At 41.1% G+C, this 19,940-nt stretch overlaps 1 protein-coding gene across 1 annotated transcript in view; it reads right to left on the reverse strand.

Annotated features, from left to right (window-relative positions):
• Nucleotides 1-9,781, reverse strand: part of fbxo41 (F-box protein 41) — a 29,546-nt gene extending 19,765 nt beyond the window's left edge. Inside the window, exons 1-2 of the mRNA XM_076091948.1 lie at nucleotides 9,233-9,781; nucleotides 7,452-7,681 (exon numbers count right to left, since the gene is read on the reverse strand). Coding sequence (XP_075948063.1) covers nucleotides 7,452-7,681; nucleotides 9,233-9,781 — 779 coding nt within the window. The remainder of the gene's footprint in view (nucleotides 1-7,451; nucleotides 7,682-9,232) is intronic.
• Nucleotides 9,782-19,940: the final 10,159 nt, after the last annotated feature.

Below are 19,940 nucleotides of genomic sequence, written 5' to 3' on the forward strand. Positions count from 1 at the left end.
AATTGTGTAAAGTGACAAAATCTTCCACTGTGATTAGAATTTCTTAACAGGCAATATTTCATGAACAATGACAGAAAGGATTTATGGCCAGGAACTGGTATGTAAATATATGAATCAAATATTGAGAAAATCCATCTTAAATAACTACTATTGCACAAACCTGCATCTCCCCGTCATCATCATTAGCTCCAGGATGTGCATGAGTTTCCATCATCCACCTGCTGGCTTTACTCCTGCGTCTCCCGCCCTCCTATCTCTTATCTTCATATCGTTACACACTTCTGGATTGATCTGTCCGTATTGAATTAAACATTATGTACAAGAGCTAAGCTCTGATGCAAACAATGTGCCTCACTAAATCCTAACACACAGCAGTAGGTTACAGTGCGACATTTTAGTATTCCCACACATTCCCCTTTAGCACCCACACAACAAACACTGGTCTTGCTCTCTGCTGCTTTTCCCCCACGAGACAACTAGAATACATAAGGGGCTTGTTTGCCTGATATTCATTTAAAATCTGATGCCTTCTTGCCACTTCAAGCTCAAGTCTTGTTAAATTCAGGCCCTGGGAGATTGCAAAAAAACAATCTAAGCTACAGTTGTTTTTATTACACAAATGAAAATGGGCTTTGAAGACCTCAATAGACGTCCTATGCCACTTCATATGTCCAGAGAAATAATGACTTTCTGAGCCTTCAATGCTTCATTTGCCTACAACTTAACAGCCATAACAAATAGTATAGTATGGCAAAGACATCCAGCTATAACAGGCACGATTAATAAGGCACAATCTTCTGAGGAATTTTATTTAAATGTTAATAACAATCACTGGTCAGTCTCCTTTCACAGATCTCATCATATCTGGCCATAAATTCAAAATGATGCCTCATTAATATTAAAGAGCAGAGATGATTGACTGAAAGGACCTGCATGAGGAACACGAGGCTGCTGCATGAATACGAGCTTTCTTCGCCCTAACAAAGGACAGCTGCTCGTGTCTCACTGTGTTTTGACACCTGGATTTGGAGAGACAGATTATAGGCTACATTGTGTTATCGTGTCATAATGTCACACGTATATATGCATTACACAAAAACACACAAAGAGAACGTCACCATGAGGAGATGTGTAGAGAGTATGGCTACACGAGAAGAAGATGAGAGACAGACAAGGACGAAAGGGTGAGAGAAGGGATGATGAAAGAGATGCAGGCTGAAATGTACTTTCCTCAAAGCTTCTCAGAGAAGAAAAAAAGAAAGAAAAAAGCATGTCTGGTTTCCAAAGAAACCACTAATCCACGTCTTGGCTCCGATCAATCACGGGAGAGTTTTATTGTGGCTCGAATCAGTCCTCTCAAAATCGAAACTCCTGTTACAAATCACACAGGGCTGAGTCACCCAGAGATGCAACAGCAAGGTGATGATGTGGCGCATTGACAGAAATGACAGAAAAGGATGATTATATCATTATGGGAGAAAAGGCCACCTGAAATTCAGCTGTCAGACTCTCAAAAACAGAGAATGAATCTGTCCTCAAATTCTTGTTTGCATGATGACGGTGATGTTTTGCACCTGTGGATGCAATCGTTCTGCAGAAGTGCAAGTGGAAAGAAAATAGATATATCTATGAAAACGAGTAGTTTTCCAGGTACCTGGTGGCGGGGGATCCCTACTGGGAACAGCTGGGCCCGGTGTTACGAGCAGTCTGTGTTGCTGCTGCAGCTCTCTGCTTCTCCTTTCAGGCACCCGTGGTTTGGTCATGTTGCTTTAGTCTATTTTTATATTTTGTCCTGCCCCTCTAATTTAATTTTGTTGAATTTCGGTAAATTTGATTCAATAAAATATCTTTTGTCAAAACGTCATGGAGTGTGTTGTTGTGGTCTAAGAGACGGGTCATAAATACTACAAATTATGAAAAATGTCCCAGAGCCCAAAGAGACGTCTTCAAATTGCTGATTTGGTCCAAAACTCAGAGATACTCAGTTTGCAATGATATAAAACTGAGAAAAACAGCAAATCTTTACATGTAAGATGCTGGAAGAAGATTATTTTTTTGCTTTGAAAAATGACAAATTATTCATCAGTCGATATCCCATTCATTTTCTGACCATTAACTCGATGAATCAGCTGAAGATGTCATCTATAGTGCAGACTTTTAAATCATACAGGCTTTTCAACACAGCGGCAGCACTCATTCAGCTCTATGACAGCTTGACAGCTCAAAAAGGAGAGACAAAATAATGACAGCATTGTCTCAATATCAGCTTTCGACAGAAGAACCACACACATACTGACTAAACCCCAGTCAGTACATCTTCCAAACATCTTACACTCCTAGAACAGTCCATCTGCCAACAGTGCACTGGTTACTTTAACCTTTCATGACTTAACTAAATGAGAAAGAAAACAGACGCGTCCACTGAGAGACTGGCTGCACCATCCCTCCCGTTTCCCTTTTCCTTCGTGTTCAAAGCCTTTCATGCAGCCTCAAGGACGCACACATCAGTTTCTTCCATCTAATGACGGACATGAACAGCCCTCCGCTCATGAATCCTGTTCTATCTGACGGCTAACATTCAGTGGATCATCAGAACCCTTTCTTGTTATACTCCACTTTATATTGCTGCTGGAGGTCTGAATGCAGTGCCTATGGACGTACTTTGGTTACATCACAGACTTAATGTATCTAACTGCAGACATCCAGTCCTAGTGAAAGCTGTGTAAGTAAGTATGTAACAATGCAGATAGTATGTGTCAAGTAATAATCATAGAACATTTCAACATATTTCACATGAAAAACAACATACAACGAACCTGTGCATTAGTGTTTTCATAGCATGAAAGTGTTTGGCGTCAGCGCTGCAATGTTTTTCTGTAATCCAAACAATTTACTAGCGTACAGGACATCTGCTCCTACAGGGTTTGGACAAATATTACTCGACTGTCTTATGCTTTGACATATTTTGAGATACACTGAGCTTTAAATATATCATATTACAACACAGACCCTTAGGAGGTGTCAAACTCATTTTCAAGTCCACATTCTTAGATGTATTGCAGATCACGTCCTGACTCTGATTTATTTTCATTAGAGAGCCTGCAGAGGGTCTTGCAGTGCTAACACTCGATGCTCCTCTCTCTAAGACGCTGTCGTTAATGAGGCGAGTTCTGTCTCTGCCCTGACAGCTTCACTTTGCATAGATTGCTGCCCGAGCTTGTTTTTTTGAAGGAGGCACAGTGACAGCCAATAGCCAGACTCCTACATGCTACATGTAGATCCTTTTGAGCCTTTGTCTTTCTTTTGCGGCACAGGGCACACTTACTTTATCATAGCTGGTTGTAGGAATAAATCAAGCCTCAGGGCTGAGGACTACTGCAGCAACTGTATGTGTGTGTGTGTGTGAGCGCTAAATATGATATGAAAAACTGACATGCGTTGTCTCTGTACTGCTCTTCTCTCCTTCAATACCATGAACACCTGCACAATCTAATACAAACTGTAATACTGCAACAGTTAGTCCCTCCCCTGTTTGTACATCACATGAAGAGGGTACAATACAAATCAAAGTATAACAAAATCTGACACCACAACGCCAAAACCTACAGCTACAAACATTTCCAAAATAATCACCTTTCAAATACAATAAGCTTCACAAAGGAAGTATTTGTAGGGCTGCAATTTACAATTATTTATATTGTCTATTACTTTGCCAATTTGTTTTCTCACTAAATGTGTTTGGTTTGGTTCAGTCTCTTTCTTTTATGTAATATAAAACGCTTATACTTAATCTCAGTACTTCTGTAATTTTAATCTTTTTTTAGGGTGACTTTGTAACATCTATCCTGATGAACAAATAGCCTCTTGTCCAACGGTTGTGTGCCTCCTTAATGATGTGTTCACATTTCTTTCCAATCATCACAACTGAGAAGCTGGAACACGGAAACATTTGTCATTTTTGATGTCTACTAAAAATAGCTGCTGAATATTTTTTGTCGACTGACTAATCGACAAATGGTTTTAGCGTTAACTTGGTCCAGTATTGGATTGAAAAAATTGCACAGGTCTACATATTGCCTGTATAAACCACCTGTACATCTCATACAAACCTTTCAACCGGGAAGAGAAACAATTAAAAAAACAGCGTCTGATAATCTGGCTGCGTACAGTATAATGTCCTCCTGCAGGAGCACAGTGAGGCCAGCCATCATCTCCATGAATGAAAGGGATCACAAACTCAAGATCAAAGTTAATTAGAAATAGCTCTTACAAATGATCTACTGGAACAATAACACGACACTTGGCATATTAATGATTAGCGAATATCACAGCAACTAAATAAACGTTTTGTATTTCTATGATAGACACAGAATTAGGCGTTTTTTTCTACTCTTGGTGTGTAGCGCACTGAGATGATGGAGATAACAGTCCCACCATTTCAAATTTCTCTTCAGGCTCCAGTTTCTGCTGATTACAGATGCTCTCATTTATTCCAGCTGCTATCAAACCATTTACCAGGCATGCTTGAGGGAGTCTGTTATTCATTCAGCTTTGACTGCTACAGTGTGGTGTGATGTTTATCATTATGTGCTTTCAGTGACTCTTACAGTATGAGCATGCAGTTCGTTTTTGTCCGTATTGTTGTTTGTGAATGAATTTGGCTACAAACTAAACTGTACATTATAATAAGGACCGAGCTGATTCGCACAAATGTACCTGAGGCGTTTTGTATGCTTTTCATAATTATTTACAGCGTTTCTGAGTGCAGAATAAATTATGAGGTTGTGTCATATATTTATGCATAGCGCTGCTAGCAGCAGAAGCCACTTCGTGGGAGTTTCCTATGGTTGCATAGCAACTCTCGGTGAGGTGACTCGCATTTTTAGCACACCACTGATGTACTGCATGATGCATATCTCCTTGAAGGAGTTTCACATACTACACAAAGTCACTCGAGAATATCAAAAGGTTTTTAAAAGAATCAGCTGTTTGCATGAGGTTGTTGGGCAGCCATGTTTTAGCCAATAACGTGTCTTATAACTTTCTGCTTAGTCATCAACCCTGCTGAACATTCACCGACTGTGATGCTCTTTTTCCACCTCAGACCGACTGTATTTTAGAGTCTGAATGAGCTTACTGTTTGACTGCCAGTTTCTCCTCAGGGAGACAGACCCAGAAAAACTCTGTGTGTGTGTGTGTGTGTCTGTGTGTGTGTGTGTGTGTGTGTGTGTGTGTGTGTGTGTGTGTGTGTGTGTGTGTGTGAGAGAGAGAGAGAGAGAGAATCTGGGCTGCTGTTATAACTATGAGGCAGTCATACAGCCCAGGCAGGGATTTTAAGAGTAGAACTATCCCAGTCTGATGCCACCAGTTTTGGGAGACATGGTCACAGTTACTGCACCCTTTCCGACAGAGGGGCGGGACTAAATCAAAGAAAAACATGCTTGTCTTCTGCTCATTTGACCCGATGAAACCCTGTTTTGTTGTTTTGTATCATTCTATCACAAGATTAGCCACTCAAATTCTAATATTACCAGTTTAGCTGTCTCTATAATGCTGACACAAAGACACTTGTGTGAGTTAGCCGTGACCTGCAGGGACCAAGATGACCGGCTGCATAGTGCACAAATCACTGAAACTCAATGGACGACTCTAGTGCTAATACAATTAGTCATAAAGTTGATTGGTTCATCATTCAACATGTTTGCTTGATAAAAGCTGTTCTCTTTTCTCTGATTTATGTGATTGGAAATGTAAAATGTTAAATGTTGAGGGTTTTAGAGATGCTGGTCAGACATTATTGTGAGACACACTACATCTGTGAAGCAACACAGAATCTGGACTGAAGAGACTGAATGAACACTGGAACATAACAACAAAAACGCCAGAAGAGGCATCGGCTGGGAAGGGGTTAAAGTCAGTGGACAACCATCACGTTATTTTCCTGGCAGAGATAATTACTATTACCTCACTATTGAAGCTCGGGTGAGCAATTTATTTTCGAAGCATTTTTGTTATATTAGTTGAAATTCTCTTTACGTCTCGACAGCAACCAATTCATCAAATTCTCTGACAAAAAAAAAAGAAAACAATCTGGTATCTGTTGTTGTCACAGGCCTGTAATTAACCCATACCATTTTTTTTTAATTCTGCACGTTATGATTGGATGGCCTACCTACCTACCTACCTAAACGCACTCATTGACATTAACAGCTGTGGTTAATGTTGGATAATGTTGTTTTCTTACATGTGAATGAGACATGAGGTAGCTAAATATGGTTAGCGATAACAATAATACGCTGCGCTTCGTTCCCCAGCCCTCTATTGTGGACTGGCAGTGCTAGTTCATGTGTTTGGAGGCAGAGGATTTGGAGGGAGGCGTGACGGGAGGGGCTGTGGATTTTTCTGTTGGATGCTTTCAAAATCGAGCATACTCTTGCTGGTTTCCCCAAAGTTGTCTACTCCAGCTTTAATAATAGCTTTAAATTGATATATACATTCCCTTTGTGCCTCATTGACGCCGTTACAAAGAAACACACACACACATACACAGTGCACAGTGGCATGTGCAGTTGCGTGTTTGTGATGAGATTAGACGTCTTGAGGGTGATTTTCAGTCTCTGACCTACTGTTGACATTCAGGCCTGATAAAGAAACCGAAGAGGTGATAAAAACCCGAAAGAAGATAGAAAGACGAGGCTGGCTGTCCTGTCGGATAAAGAAACAGTAGAGATACCAGATGGCTTGAATATGAGCCTTGAATGATACCTGAACAACTGTTGATCACTGAAACAAAGAAAATAGATGCAAATATAGGCAAAGAGCTTGCGTTTGTGTGGAGGGCACAGGTGTATGGAGACAGCAGCAGGACAGATGCCGACCACATCTGGTTGGGTGGATGCGACTGAGAATTATACCATCAACAAATGGGTAGAGGTGAAGGAGAGGAAGGGAGTGTGTGTGTGTGAGTGTTTGCATGCATGACAATGTGTTCAATGAAAGGAAGAGCAAGGGAATGTTAGGAGCCATCGGTGTCAAGGGTGAAGAAGGTGGTAGCCGAGGGTGTTCATGTTTTACTTCTTTCTACTTCACCAGAAGCCAAGTGGACTATGATCTTTGTATCAACAAGAGAGATGGACAGACCAATCGACCAACAAACGGACATCACCTCCATCAAAACAGCAGCATGTTATTCTACACACAATGAAAATTAGGGCTGTAACTAAGGATTATTTTCATCAACAGTTAAGGCTACGTCTTCAAATTGTCTGTTATATCCGACCAACGGTCCAAAACTCAAAGGTATTCCATTTACTAACATAGCTGACAAAACCAGCAAATATTCATTCATTTTAAAAGCTGCAACCAGTGAAGTAAATGTCTTAAACAATTCATTTCATCTCAAAGGGAAATGTATTTCTGTGTCTATGAGTCTGAAGACATATATCACATACTGTTGTTTGTGGTTGAGCTCCTGCTCCTTGTTCACCAGGTCCTGTTTGAGGTTGGCCAGCATTTCCACAGAGACGTCCACCTGTCGAGAGAGCTCGGAGGCCTTGTCCTCCAGGTCTTGCTTCTCCTGGCTCAGCTGCTCGCTCTCCAGCTTGGCCCGCTCCAGCTCGGAGCTCTTCCTCTCCAGCTCTGACTGAAGACGACCTACGCGGGCCGCTATTTTCTGCTCCACCTACAAGACAAGAGGCACTTGAGCTGCCTTTGTGTCCCGCCATAATCACAACGCCGTATGAGACATAACTAGTTATGCAAGTTAGGCCATTAACTAAATAATTAGGTTTTTTTCTTTAATAAGATGATAGAATACTACTCAAAGCCCCAATGAAATCATCAAAAAGAAAACTTAAGTGAATATATTGGGTTCTCTAGATTGTCTACTACCAGTCACTGGAAGATAAACAGCAATATGACTATTACGACATTTCGACATTATTGACTGAAAAACATCTGCAAGCCAATTCAGCTCCATCATAAATTGTTATACTGGCCTTGACCTGTACTAGATGTGCTCGAATTATAATAAAAAAAAGCTTGTTTTTAAATCCAAAAATGTGACTTCTGGGTATGAAAATCTTCTTTGATAAGTTTTGAGTGTGAGTAAGCGTGACAAAACTGTGGTGCAGCCTCTTCTAACCTAGAGACACTGAGAAGAATGAGCTTTTCTTTTGGCTAAAAACTTGGACTCTGTTATTAAAGGCTTAACTTCTTCCTTCCTTGATTGATGCTATTCATTATATACTCTTTTTCGTCAGTTAAAATCTTCCTTGTTTCAATGCAGCTAGTGAGAGAACATGTTATTCCCGTTTTAGTTTTTTCCCATTGGCTGCTAATATAAATGTGACCGATTTTTAAGTTTAACTGATCAGACTCAGTGCATGCCTGTGACAAGATCTTTCATTTTCTCTCTGTTACTGAGCTCAAGGTTCTCAAAACAGACTGAGAATAGAGAGATACTAGTTTAATGTCTAACCTAAATACAGAGGGAGGGGCTCTTGACTTTGCAATAACCCACCTGCAGACATCGAAATGGCAACCCGGAGCAAGTTACACAGTGTTACGATCTTGGAGTGCTGTTTAAGCAACCCACCCATTTCAAGTTCCTCAGTGGAAGAGAGTTGAAAACACAAACAAATAAAATCTGAGGAATTGCAGGTAATGTCCATCGTTCACAACACATAGGCTTTCCCTCTACACTTTATTTTGTGGCAATACAACTTCCAGACATTAGTCTGAAGACTAAACCCACTGCTACTCAACAACACTCCAATCCCTCATGTGCAAGAAAGATTTAGTTTTTTAGCAACATTGTGTAGATTTTTAGTTTCATCGTGCAACATCTTTCAAATCAAAGAATTAATGTAGAAAATTGTGAAAATGTGTGTTTATTTTAAACTATTCTCAATGTCCCATGGCTGGATCCTTGGGTCATGAATTGGCATGTGTTGTTTGATGCAACCACTAGGGGGTGCTAAAGTAAGAAATGATCTAATTCCACACAACAATGTTAAGCTTTCTCCAATAAAATGAATTTTGAACATAGTAACTGACCAATAACTATATGAATAGTTTGTGTCCAGCTCTAACATACTAGCCACGTGTTTTTGTTTGCTGGTTTGTTTGGCTTGTTATTTCTGTTGAGCGGTATGTCTGTATATATATGTATCATGTAAATTTGTTCTTTCTTTTATATTGAGAGCTTGACAACCACAATGATCGTATTGACCTCTTCAGACAGCTTCTCGAGCCTTTCATCCAGCTCCAGCCGTTCAAACGCCCGAGCCTTCAGCCTGGCCAGGCCCTCCTCGTAGGCCGCCTCCACTGCACTAGCCGCTACATTAGCTGCCACTGCTACAGCTGTGCTGGCGTTGCCATGAGGACCTGGGTCTGCGGATGTCATGGCTTTCTTCATAAAAATCTCCCCCAGGGGAAATTCCACATTGGGAATATACCGGGCTGCAGTGTTGGAGTTAGCCGGGGTCAGACTCAAGTCATCCGCACAAGGAAGCTCACGACAAGGGAAGCGCCGCTCCTTTAAAGCTGAAGGCCGCAGTGGCTCAAATGGGTCGTTGTTGTTGGTAGGTGCGAGGAGAGCTCCCTCAGCCACAAGCGGCAGCAGAGCAGCAGCGTCACACACACTGTTGGATTTGGAGAGGACGTAGAGGGTCTCGTACGTGTGGTTGTACTCCAGGTGGGCACGTAAGGACGACAGGCTTCGGAAGCGCTTGTGCTCCCCGCAGCGAGGACAGCGGTATGGCAGGTCCAGAGAGGCCATTCCGTGCAGTAACTGCCGGAGGAGAGGGGGCGCTCACGCGGCACAACAGCAGCGCCAGTATGAGGGCACAGAGGTCAAGCACCTGACAGATCCTCTCATGGTGAAAACAGGGCAGCAAGGCGGCATCGGCAAGTCAGCAGGAGGAAGTGTTTCCCATGTGCTATGGAGGAGCCCAGCTCAGTCACATGACCACACATAGTGGCAAGATTCAACTGGTCTTTTCACTTCATCTGTCATGGTTCCCCTGTCTGTGGTCCTAGAAACAGAGGGAGAAAATACACGTGAGTTTAAGTGTTTTATACTGTGAATTTGGGTATAACAAATCATTTGAACAAATATAACTTAATCAGGTTGAATAAATATCTGACAGAAAGTTGATCACAAAAGCTAATCTTAGCCAACAATTCTCCTCGGGATAAATAAAGTTCCATCTTATCTTTTCTTCAAAACAATATACTCAGGGAAACGTGTGAACTCCAGATCCTTTTTCAACAAATATATCCAGAATTCTCCAGCAACAAAGCCCAGTTAATTCTGTTACTATAACTTTTTTTTATCCTACAACTGTTGATGACAATATTTAGCTTTTCTTCTTTTATTTAACAGAGGAAGTGCAAAATGTATACATAGTGAAGCATTAGTCATTTGTATGCAACTGCCATTCCACCAGTGAAGAGAAATCTTTCATAATGTTAAGAGCATGATATTAGCATTCTGACGCATCTTTGTAACGTCGTAAAATGTGATTATTTGTACGATTGTACATCCATAAATGATTAACTGTTTATTTGGATTGATTGGAATGGAATAAGATTAGAGAGCTCTTCACTGTAACAGTCTGCTGTGTCTGAACTATCTAGGAACATTCATCTTTACGTTTAGTGGTTGAGAAACATGAAACCTGCATTTCACGAAGGGTTAAAAAGCAAACCCCTGCACTTTGGAACCTGAAATACTCGGAGGAAGACTGGGAGAAGAGTGGGGGAAAGGAAATGGCTACATTAGTGAGAGTGCTTGTTAGCGGCAACATCATCTTCTAGTCTGAAGTCTACGAGGTCAGCTTTAAGTTCTCTACAAGGGGATCTGTTATCTGTGTTGTGTCCTCTTTATCCATTGCCTTTGCAGTTCCTTGTAAGACTTAAATGCTGCCTTATATTTGAATAATACCCCAGTAAAAAGTGAAGAAAGGATGAGTGAATTAAGTGCACAACAAAAAGAGAAAACTTAAAGCTCTGCCGAACTCAATGAAACAAAGATCCTGATCGGATCTGGTTTCCGCCAGCATGGTCTGCATATCAAGTACAGCCGATGTCGTAGAGTGGGCGCAGATCTTTCAACATGAACCACCACCGAGGTGTTGTACACCAATCAAGAACCAGATCAGACTCTCTCTTACAACGTTCTACTGCAGCTATTAATGAGAGAAGCAGCAGGCACAGACATTGGCGGTCTAATCACAAATCACAGATGCATCGACGGTTCTTCACAGAGGGCTTGAACACTGGAAATCCCCAGAAGTCACCAAGACTGTTATTAGAAGTCTGGTGAGGCTGGGACGGGGGGGGGGGTTGTACTGGCAAGCCGTGCCCAATTATTAACGGAGGAGGATTTTACAGACCCAGTCACTACACTGCAGATAGCAGGAATTCCCATCTGCTTAAAATTACAAACTGAGGTATTTAACCGGGCAGGAAACGGAAGGATATGAAGCTGTTTGGAAGCCACATGTCACACCCTGCCAATAGAGCTTAGTTGAGACATCCCAAAAGTCTGCCTGTAATGTTTTATTATGATAAGTTAATAGTAGACGCTCTTTGGCTTCCCTCATTTCCACCCGCACCAAAGAAAGCCAGGAGATTTCACGTTAGTCGTGTACAAGCACTCGGAAAGCTCAAAGACTAAGAAGGCACAGCATCTTTTAATCAAAACTAAAAAATCCACATTACAAAAAAAAAGCCATTTGCAATGAAATGAGTGGTTACTGTGGTTTTACGTTGAAGGATCATCAGCAGCAGATATTTTGTGTTTTTAATCTATACTTCCTGTTCACATTCTGAGTGATCCTCACCATCAGAGGACCCGGTAAACTGCAGTGAACTGTGTTCACACAACACTTCTTTGATGCGTGGGAACTCGAGGAGATAGCCTGGGATTAGTCAAAAGTGATGTCTTTACATTACAGTCATTTAGCAGACGCTTTTATCCACAGCGACTTACAATTCAGATTCTATCACATTAGGCCGTAGGCACAGCTACGGGAGACATTTTTGGCATTAAGTGTCTTACTCAAGGACACATCGACATGCGACTAGCGGAGCCGGGGATCGAACCGCCGATTATCTGATTGAAGGACGGCCCTAAGTAACAGGTTTTTAACAACCAAACAAAAGGGGAGGCAAAGCACAGCATCACAACCAATCTACTATTTTTCTGTAAGAATCCGTGACAACCAAACACCATCTGTCTTACCAAACCAGCTGTCCCATATATATCCAAAATAGAGAGGTCTGTTCTTCTAACTGCCAACTGACAAGCTGTGCGACCAGATATACAAGAGGTCCTTTAAGTAAACGCAGTAGGGTTGGAAACAGGAAGCTCTCAGTACTTCTTTGTCACTCATGCACTGATCAGAAGCGCATCTGCCACAATCCTAAGGCCACATTTTGTGTCCTGCCACTATTTTGGGATACAAACATGCACAGAACGGCTCTGTAATAACGATTCTACAGAGCAGCCACCTGGTGCTATTGCAAAATATCACACAGAGTGGCATAGTACTACTTTATGTAGCACAGTGTTTTGAGCATAAAAAAACAACTATTACTATTGATGCAAACTATTAGGTTTATCTTTCTTCTTTTTAACTCGTATGTACTGTTGTGGTGCTCAAGATTGGTCTTGGTCTCGAGACTATGTCTCATCATGGAAGCGAACGTATATTTACTCGGCCTTGTCTAGGTCTCAGACAAAGAGGACTCTGATTCTATTTCAAGACCAAAAAAACATCCTGCTTCAAATGCAACCAATAACTTTATTCTGTTCTAAATTGTATCGTGCTAGTTGGACGGTAAAACATGTCAAATGACAGTTGAATAAAGAGTGTTGAGTCGATCTCAGCTCCTCCCTCGTGGTTGTTTGAATTTGTTTGCTCCGAAAAAACAAAGGTAAAGACAAATGTTGTTTTTATGGAATGTGGAACCTCTAGATCAATTTGAGGAGAGCCTATGTTTTGCATTTTCCACATTTTATCATATGTGTGTCATGCAGTGTGGGACTCGCACTGGTCTGGTCTTGGGTTTGACTTGGTGTCAGTTTAGGTGGTTCTTGAATACAACACTTGTACGCACTTTGAATGTGCATCTACTGTGTCTAGTTGTCTCTGACTTATGTACTGTAAGTCAAGGGCTGATGGGAATACACAGTCATTCGAAAAGATCCAAATGCTACCGACCACATTCTTGACTGACATGACAGGCCATCAAAGATATCACCCTAATTGCTTGTTTTACTTCTTGAGTCTTGGGCATCCCTAATGCACAGGCTTTTAATGGAAAGCTACTTTTTAAAGGCTCTTTGCTGGAAAACAGTAACGATCTCATCTTCGTTGTCTCTCAATCCTGTAGCCTTCAGACGGTAAACAAGCCATCTGAGTCAACGCATACATAGACCTACATGAAACGGAACACGGGCTTCAATTTGACCATGGTTTCTTACAACAGGGTCATGAGTGACTGGGATGGTATCAGGACTAAAAGGCTCTTCGTGCTGTTTACATCCATTTCTATCGCACAGATACAGGTTTCTGAGTGTAAAGTCAAGAGGGAGTCACAGCTGGATATTCTCAAATAGACAATCAAGAAAGGTGATGACAAAGAGCAAGAGAGGAGCAGAGGTGTGGGTGAGAGAAATCTGCAAGACTGAGACAGACAGAGACAACAAAAGTGTTTCATAGTGATGGGGAGGTGTATGTAGATGCTGCAAGAGCTTTACAAATTGTAAAGAAGAAATGAATGGCTGAGAGCACATTTTAAATTACGTGAGCTTCCCAACAGGAGACAGTGTTTGACAGATGTTTGCTGTTTAAGAGTAGGGTAATTATACAATGTTAATGTTTATGAAAGGCGCTCTGTGGAGTTTTCCACCACTAGAAGCAGTGCGGAGCAATGTGTTTTATGATTGGGTGCCTGTTTTGTTAGTATCTTATGCATGTCCACGAGGATGCATATGTGCATGCACAGTATCATGCTTTTCCGCTGACCCTCAGTTGAAGGCAGGAACATGCCAAGAAGCGTGGCGGGAGGAAGAAGACTGCTAGGAAGTAAACATTTTGAGGTTGAAAAGAAGAATTAAGTTATTACCAAATATCATCTCTGCTAATGTTTGTTGTTTCTTTGGCCTAAAGGAGACATTCTGCATTTCAGTGAGTAAAACTTTGTAAACAAAAGAAAACAACTCCATGAGGTACCTTTAACTGTGGAATCGTATTGTGATGCTATGACTTAAAAAAAGAAAGATCATGTTGCCTCAATAAACATTCCAAGCAAATTGAAAGTAACAAAATGAGGTCAATCAGTGTACCAATTTAGATTTTTTTTGTATGTGATTTTTCGTTGTTTTTTTCTATATTGTTGTATATATTGATACTGGAGATGAGAGAAACACTGATCCCTGATTGCTGCTGAGGGCTCGGCCAGCAGCTTGCATGGTAGTTGTGCGTGGGTGAATGAGAGGCACATTTTAAACACTGTAGTACAAAAATCACTCAATAAATGCAGTCCATTTACCATTTGATTGCATCCATCACTCAGCCCTAATCAAAAACAAATAAGCCCACAATCATAGCTTTGAAACATGATAGATTGATATGGCTTCCGTATACTTAATAGTATTACAAATGTACTTCATATGATTTTTATATTTAGGTCCTGCATCAGCCTTCAGAGTCAGAGTGGTGTGACACAGCTGGAAACAATAATGTCGAGGTATTTACTCTCAAGCGGAATCGGATGTTTTTTTATCAGATATTTTACAGATACACATTTATACTCATTTCACTCCCTATATGAAAGCCTCTTTTAATTTTAATCACTACAGGTATGTGGCCACTGGCTAACAGTAGCAGTATTTAAGCTGTTTTAATTGGGAGGAATAAGACTCTTCTGCATTCAAACACCCAGATTATACCTGCTTTTGCTACTCTGTCCAGCATGGCAGCATTTCATCTAGGCCTCCTTTAGAGCAGAGGCTAACAAAGTTTGATCCTAGAAGCTTTGCAGACCCATGCTCCTAGATTTTTCTATTATTTCACCCCAATATTCACTAAAGGTTCCACCATCTCAGTGGGTGATCCCTCTCTGACTCTGGTACCCAAGGTCTCTCTTTTTTTAAGCCTTTTTTACTCGTGCATCTGTCTTATCAAAAAAAAAAACACCTCTGGTCAAACAGGTAATCTACAGGCTATCTCCCTGTGTGATATGCTCTTGAATACTGTATTTTATCATTTGACATTTTGTGATGCAGGCTTGATTTATGAGATCTAAGCAGGCTTTTCAATCTGGGTGGGCAAATTAACTTTGATGCCAATGCTTTTCTCACTACAAACAAGCTAAAAAAATGGATATGTAGGTCGAACAACCTTGAAATTTCACTTTAAATGCTTCTCTTTGGTTTGTGTTGTGCGTCTGTTTGTTTCGCAAATAATTGTAAATACAGATGGTTTTGCCTAATTTTCACAGACCACTAGTTATTGTAGGGAAGGAGATACTGGAAATATTCAAGATTATTTTAGCATTACCTGATCTAGCCCATCACTGTCACTTATGTAAGAGACCAGAGGAACTAATGACATGACTCTAAAAGGAGGCATCGTGTTTCTGTAGTTTCTGTAGTTCAGGCACAGCACTAAAGTCACGCCTGAATTAGCTGACCCAACCTCCTCCTTATGTGCTAGATTTTTAGTATTGTTGACTAAACTATAGATTAAATGTCCATTTGTGTGTTTATTAAGAAGGAATCAGTTCTCCCAGCAGAATCCTCGCAGCTGCTCGGATTCTTTGAGCGCTCCTTCAAACAGCAGAGCTTTTTCTGCCAAATCTCAGTGTGTAAGCATTCTCTATAAATGTGGGTGTCTGACTGTGTGGTTACATTTTTTTTTTTAAAGCGTTAACAACACCACGATAAACTGACATGACCAGCGGCATAGATGCACAATAATGTACCAATAATATATGATTTAATTCAAACTCCTTGCATTAACTGTGTGAAGACACTGCGGCCTAACGCTGCAGTCATTGCAACTGAATTCTTAAACTCTGCACCATGTGCATAAAACATCAGCCGGCCCTCAGGCTACACCAATGACGTGACTGTTAAAAGTTCAGCTCGAAAAAGGATGAACACCAACTGAACAACTTGGTTTGAATTCATTCATAAATAATGAAAGTCACCAGTTAAAATCAAATGGCGCCCAGCTTCTGAGGCCAGGAGGCTCTGGAGCTCCATCTCTCTCTCTCTCTCTCCTGTGTGCCAGTGCTTTATGATAAAGATTTGTTTTGCTTGGAGGTGTGGAGAGCTGAGTGAGTCAAGGTGTATCATAGCAGTCATGCCACTCCTCTGCAAAGCTTCACCCAGAGATGCTGCGGCCCTGAACTCAAACTAGCAGTAAGCTATACTGTACACAACACTGTAGGTGCCAAGACTGTATGAGAGGTGTGACACGAGCATCAGCCTACACTTCAACAATGGAACTGGTATTTGTCATGTCTATAATGTGCTCCTCCCACTCCCACATTATTATTTTCACAGTCAAAGCCATGATAAAAATGGAATATACAAGTACATACAGCCCTCTGCACAGCATACAGTATGATAGCATCAATGTATAATGTGCACCAAAGACTGCAAGCGTTGCGACAACAGCCGACATGGAGGAGAACCGTCCAAAGCTTTGGCATGTTCCCTGGAATAGGCTGCATTGCAATATATAGACTCCTTTAGACGCCGAATGAGAGGTTTAGTGAAAGCTCCAGATGCCTTCTAGGCTCCTACATGCGCATGTCATAGTGTGTTAGTCTGGCAAAAAGCCATGGGACTCCCATGACAGGACAATCTCACAACCTGGGGCTCCTCACCTGACAGCAAAGCACAAACCTAATGTTGAAAAGGACTCAGCACACATTGTTTTTTTTAAACAGAGAGCCACCCAGACCAAAACATTTCGTCTCGTGTGACAGTAGTACCATGACATTCCCCTTCTTTTGCAACATCTGCTTTTGGACATTTCAAAAAAGAAAATACCTTGAAGACAGGCAGATCAATCCTGCTTTTAGTTGGAGTTGAAGCAGTTTATCGTGATACATTTGCCACTAATCAGTTTGTCCTCATGTATTTTCTACTGCAATGGCAAAACATATTGTACTAAAGAATCCAGATATTTCACTTATGTTTGGCATTCTTTCATTATGTTTTTTAGTCGCATAACGTTACTGGCAATTTGGCAGCAGTGTAACTTAGCTTAGCATAATTAGGGGACAAACTCAATGTAGAAAGACGAGTTGAGAAAGGTTGAAACTCGCTAGCCTATAGCAACATTAAGGAGTTTGTGTCTACATGGTAACCTGCAATGCCAGACCTAAACCCTTTGAAGCCAATGAAAAGCAAAGTAACCTAAAGCAGCATTGACAATTTTCATAATAATAAACATATCAAATGATGGTATGAAGACAATGTGACAATGTGAAAGGGGTCGCTCGTAGTGATGAACCTACAGAAAATGATCAACTGAATCTGCAGAACCCCTCTGCTTTACGGAGCTTTATATCTAGTTCCTACATATTGTTTAGCTGTTTGGCCCACAGCTTCACTGTTTTTTTTTTTGGGGGGGGGGGGGGGGGGGGGTGTTAAAGTAACAGGCTCGCTCTGTAACAGGAGCCAGTACTCCCTCTATTCAAAGTGTAAAACTAATTTTATGATTATTAATTGTCTGACCTCCCACAGTATAACCCCACACACACACACACACACACACACACACACACACACACACACACACACACACACACACACACACACACACACACACACACACACACACACACACACACACACACACACACACACACACACACACACACACACTCTATTTCCAATGTGGTTCCCAGAAGAAAACAACGTAACTGTTAATGAAAGTTATTGATGACTAATGTTTAGCAGCTTTCTGTCATTTAGCCATTACTTCATCGATACGCAAGAGATACTGGAAGATTTGAAGCAGTATAAACATTCAGTTGCCACATGAGACTGAACACAAAAGCAAAGCTGAAGCTGCACAGCCGTCTCACCGCAGTGACACCGAATGAGCATCGTTATGGGAGCTCAGATCAGCACGAGGCTCGGACAGAGATGGACAGACTCATTCCCCGGCTCACCGCTGTCTGCTATCGATCCAGGCAGAAACAATTATCCTCCAGTATACATACATCAACAATGCATGCCAGCAGGATGTTGTTAAACCCACTAACAGCACTGGTTTATTCTGTGATCACTATGTATGCCAGCAAGCATGAACAGTTACAGTATGCGGTTCAGGTAGCTCTGTTTGTATTCAGCTTGCTTATTTCCACAGACAAGGATTGAGATTAGATGTTAATGAAGGGATATTAAAAACAGAATTGATCTTGCAGTTTTGTCAACAGGTAATACGATCCATTAATAAGTCATACAGAGTATTTACCAAGCGTTTAGTGGCATTAATCACAGCCACTGCTGGCTATGCAGGTAGCCCTCTCACACATATGCTTCCACATTAGTCACCTCCATCGAGGAGTGCTACAAAATCGTATCCAGTCAGAGCTGGATAGGATACTTCTTATTGAGAGCTGGATAAGATACTCAGTATCTCATATCCTCTTAAAAGAACACAAGCAAGCCTCTTCTGTATGAACGGTAAGCCCCCTGTGCTAGCCAAAACAAGACTGGGGACGTAGCTTCTGTAGAGGACATGTGTGGAAAAATATGCAGAAAATGGCCTCCGTGATTTGTGGCTGCATTTGGTCCGTCTATTAGATCCCCTCGTACTCATTAATCCTGAGCCTGTGTTGGCATGATATTCAAGTTGCTGGTAGAGGAGTGAGAGAGTCAGTGCAGATTAAACATTTCCTATTTCAACTGGGCCTACATCTGTCTCACAAGGACGAGACATTTCAAATGAGAGAGCATTTAATGCTATTTGATAGCGTGTCAATCATAAAGAATATGTAACTATTGAAAGGTGTTACAATAAAGGAGAGTTAGTAAATATTGCACGAGGGCAATTTACACATTTGTGTCAGTATTTTTCCCGCAATCAGTCTTCGGCCGTCACAAGCTGTCAGAAAAGTTCCAATGCCCCAAGGCCAGAATCATGAGCCTGATCCTTGATCTCTAAGTGATGGTTGGATGAACAGCATTTTACAGGCAGCTGCAACAATAACAGAGCGGCCCGGAAGATGCCTGAGCCAGCTGTGCATGGGCACAAACACATTGTTACTCTTGTTATAATATTATAGTGAATACTGTGAGTCTTAAATTGAATGATTAGCTCAAGGGAAGAACTGTCTGATCACAAGAGAATGGACACTTAGGGCATGAAATTGGATATAAATGAAATAACAAGTTTAAAACTAGACATAAAACTGAGAACAAGTCTTCATTTGTCAGAGGAGAGATTGCTTTTGTTTTGAAGGATAAGGTGGTGATATTCTATATTTTTCTTTAGAGCTGAAACTATAAATGGATCAACAGAAAGACTACAATTTCAAGGAAAAACTCACCATATCTGGTTCTCTACTATGAGAATTTGCTGCTTTTCTCTGTTTCATATTCAAATATATGTATTTTTTATTAAATGAAACTAACCATTTGTTCGCTGTCCTAAAGACAGCACAAACACATTATCGTTAACAAGTTTGTAAGTTTTCTAACAACTGAGGATTTCTTCCTGCTGTGGAATCGTGGGTAGTGAGCTGTGCACATATGCATACTGAACGAAAACACATATACACAAAGTAACATAACCTCACAAACACACACACACACACCACTATGAATATTCAATGCTAAGTACTGCACAATAAATGGTAAAACATTCCACAGTCTGCTTCAAATGTGATCATTAGGACAC

This window comes from Anarhichas minor, unplaced genomic scaffold (genome assembly GCF_050575085.1).
Source record: "Anarhichas minor isolate MPS153535 unplaced genomic scaffold, ASM5057508v1 ptg000014l, whole genome shotgun sequence".
Classification (NCBI taxonomy): domain Eukaryota; kingdom Metazoa; phylum Chordata; class Actinopteri; order Perciformes; family Anarhichadidae; genus Anarhichas; species Anarhichas minor.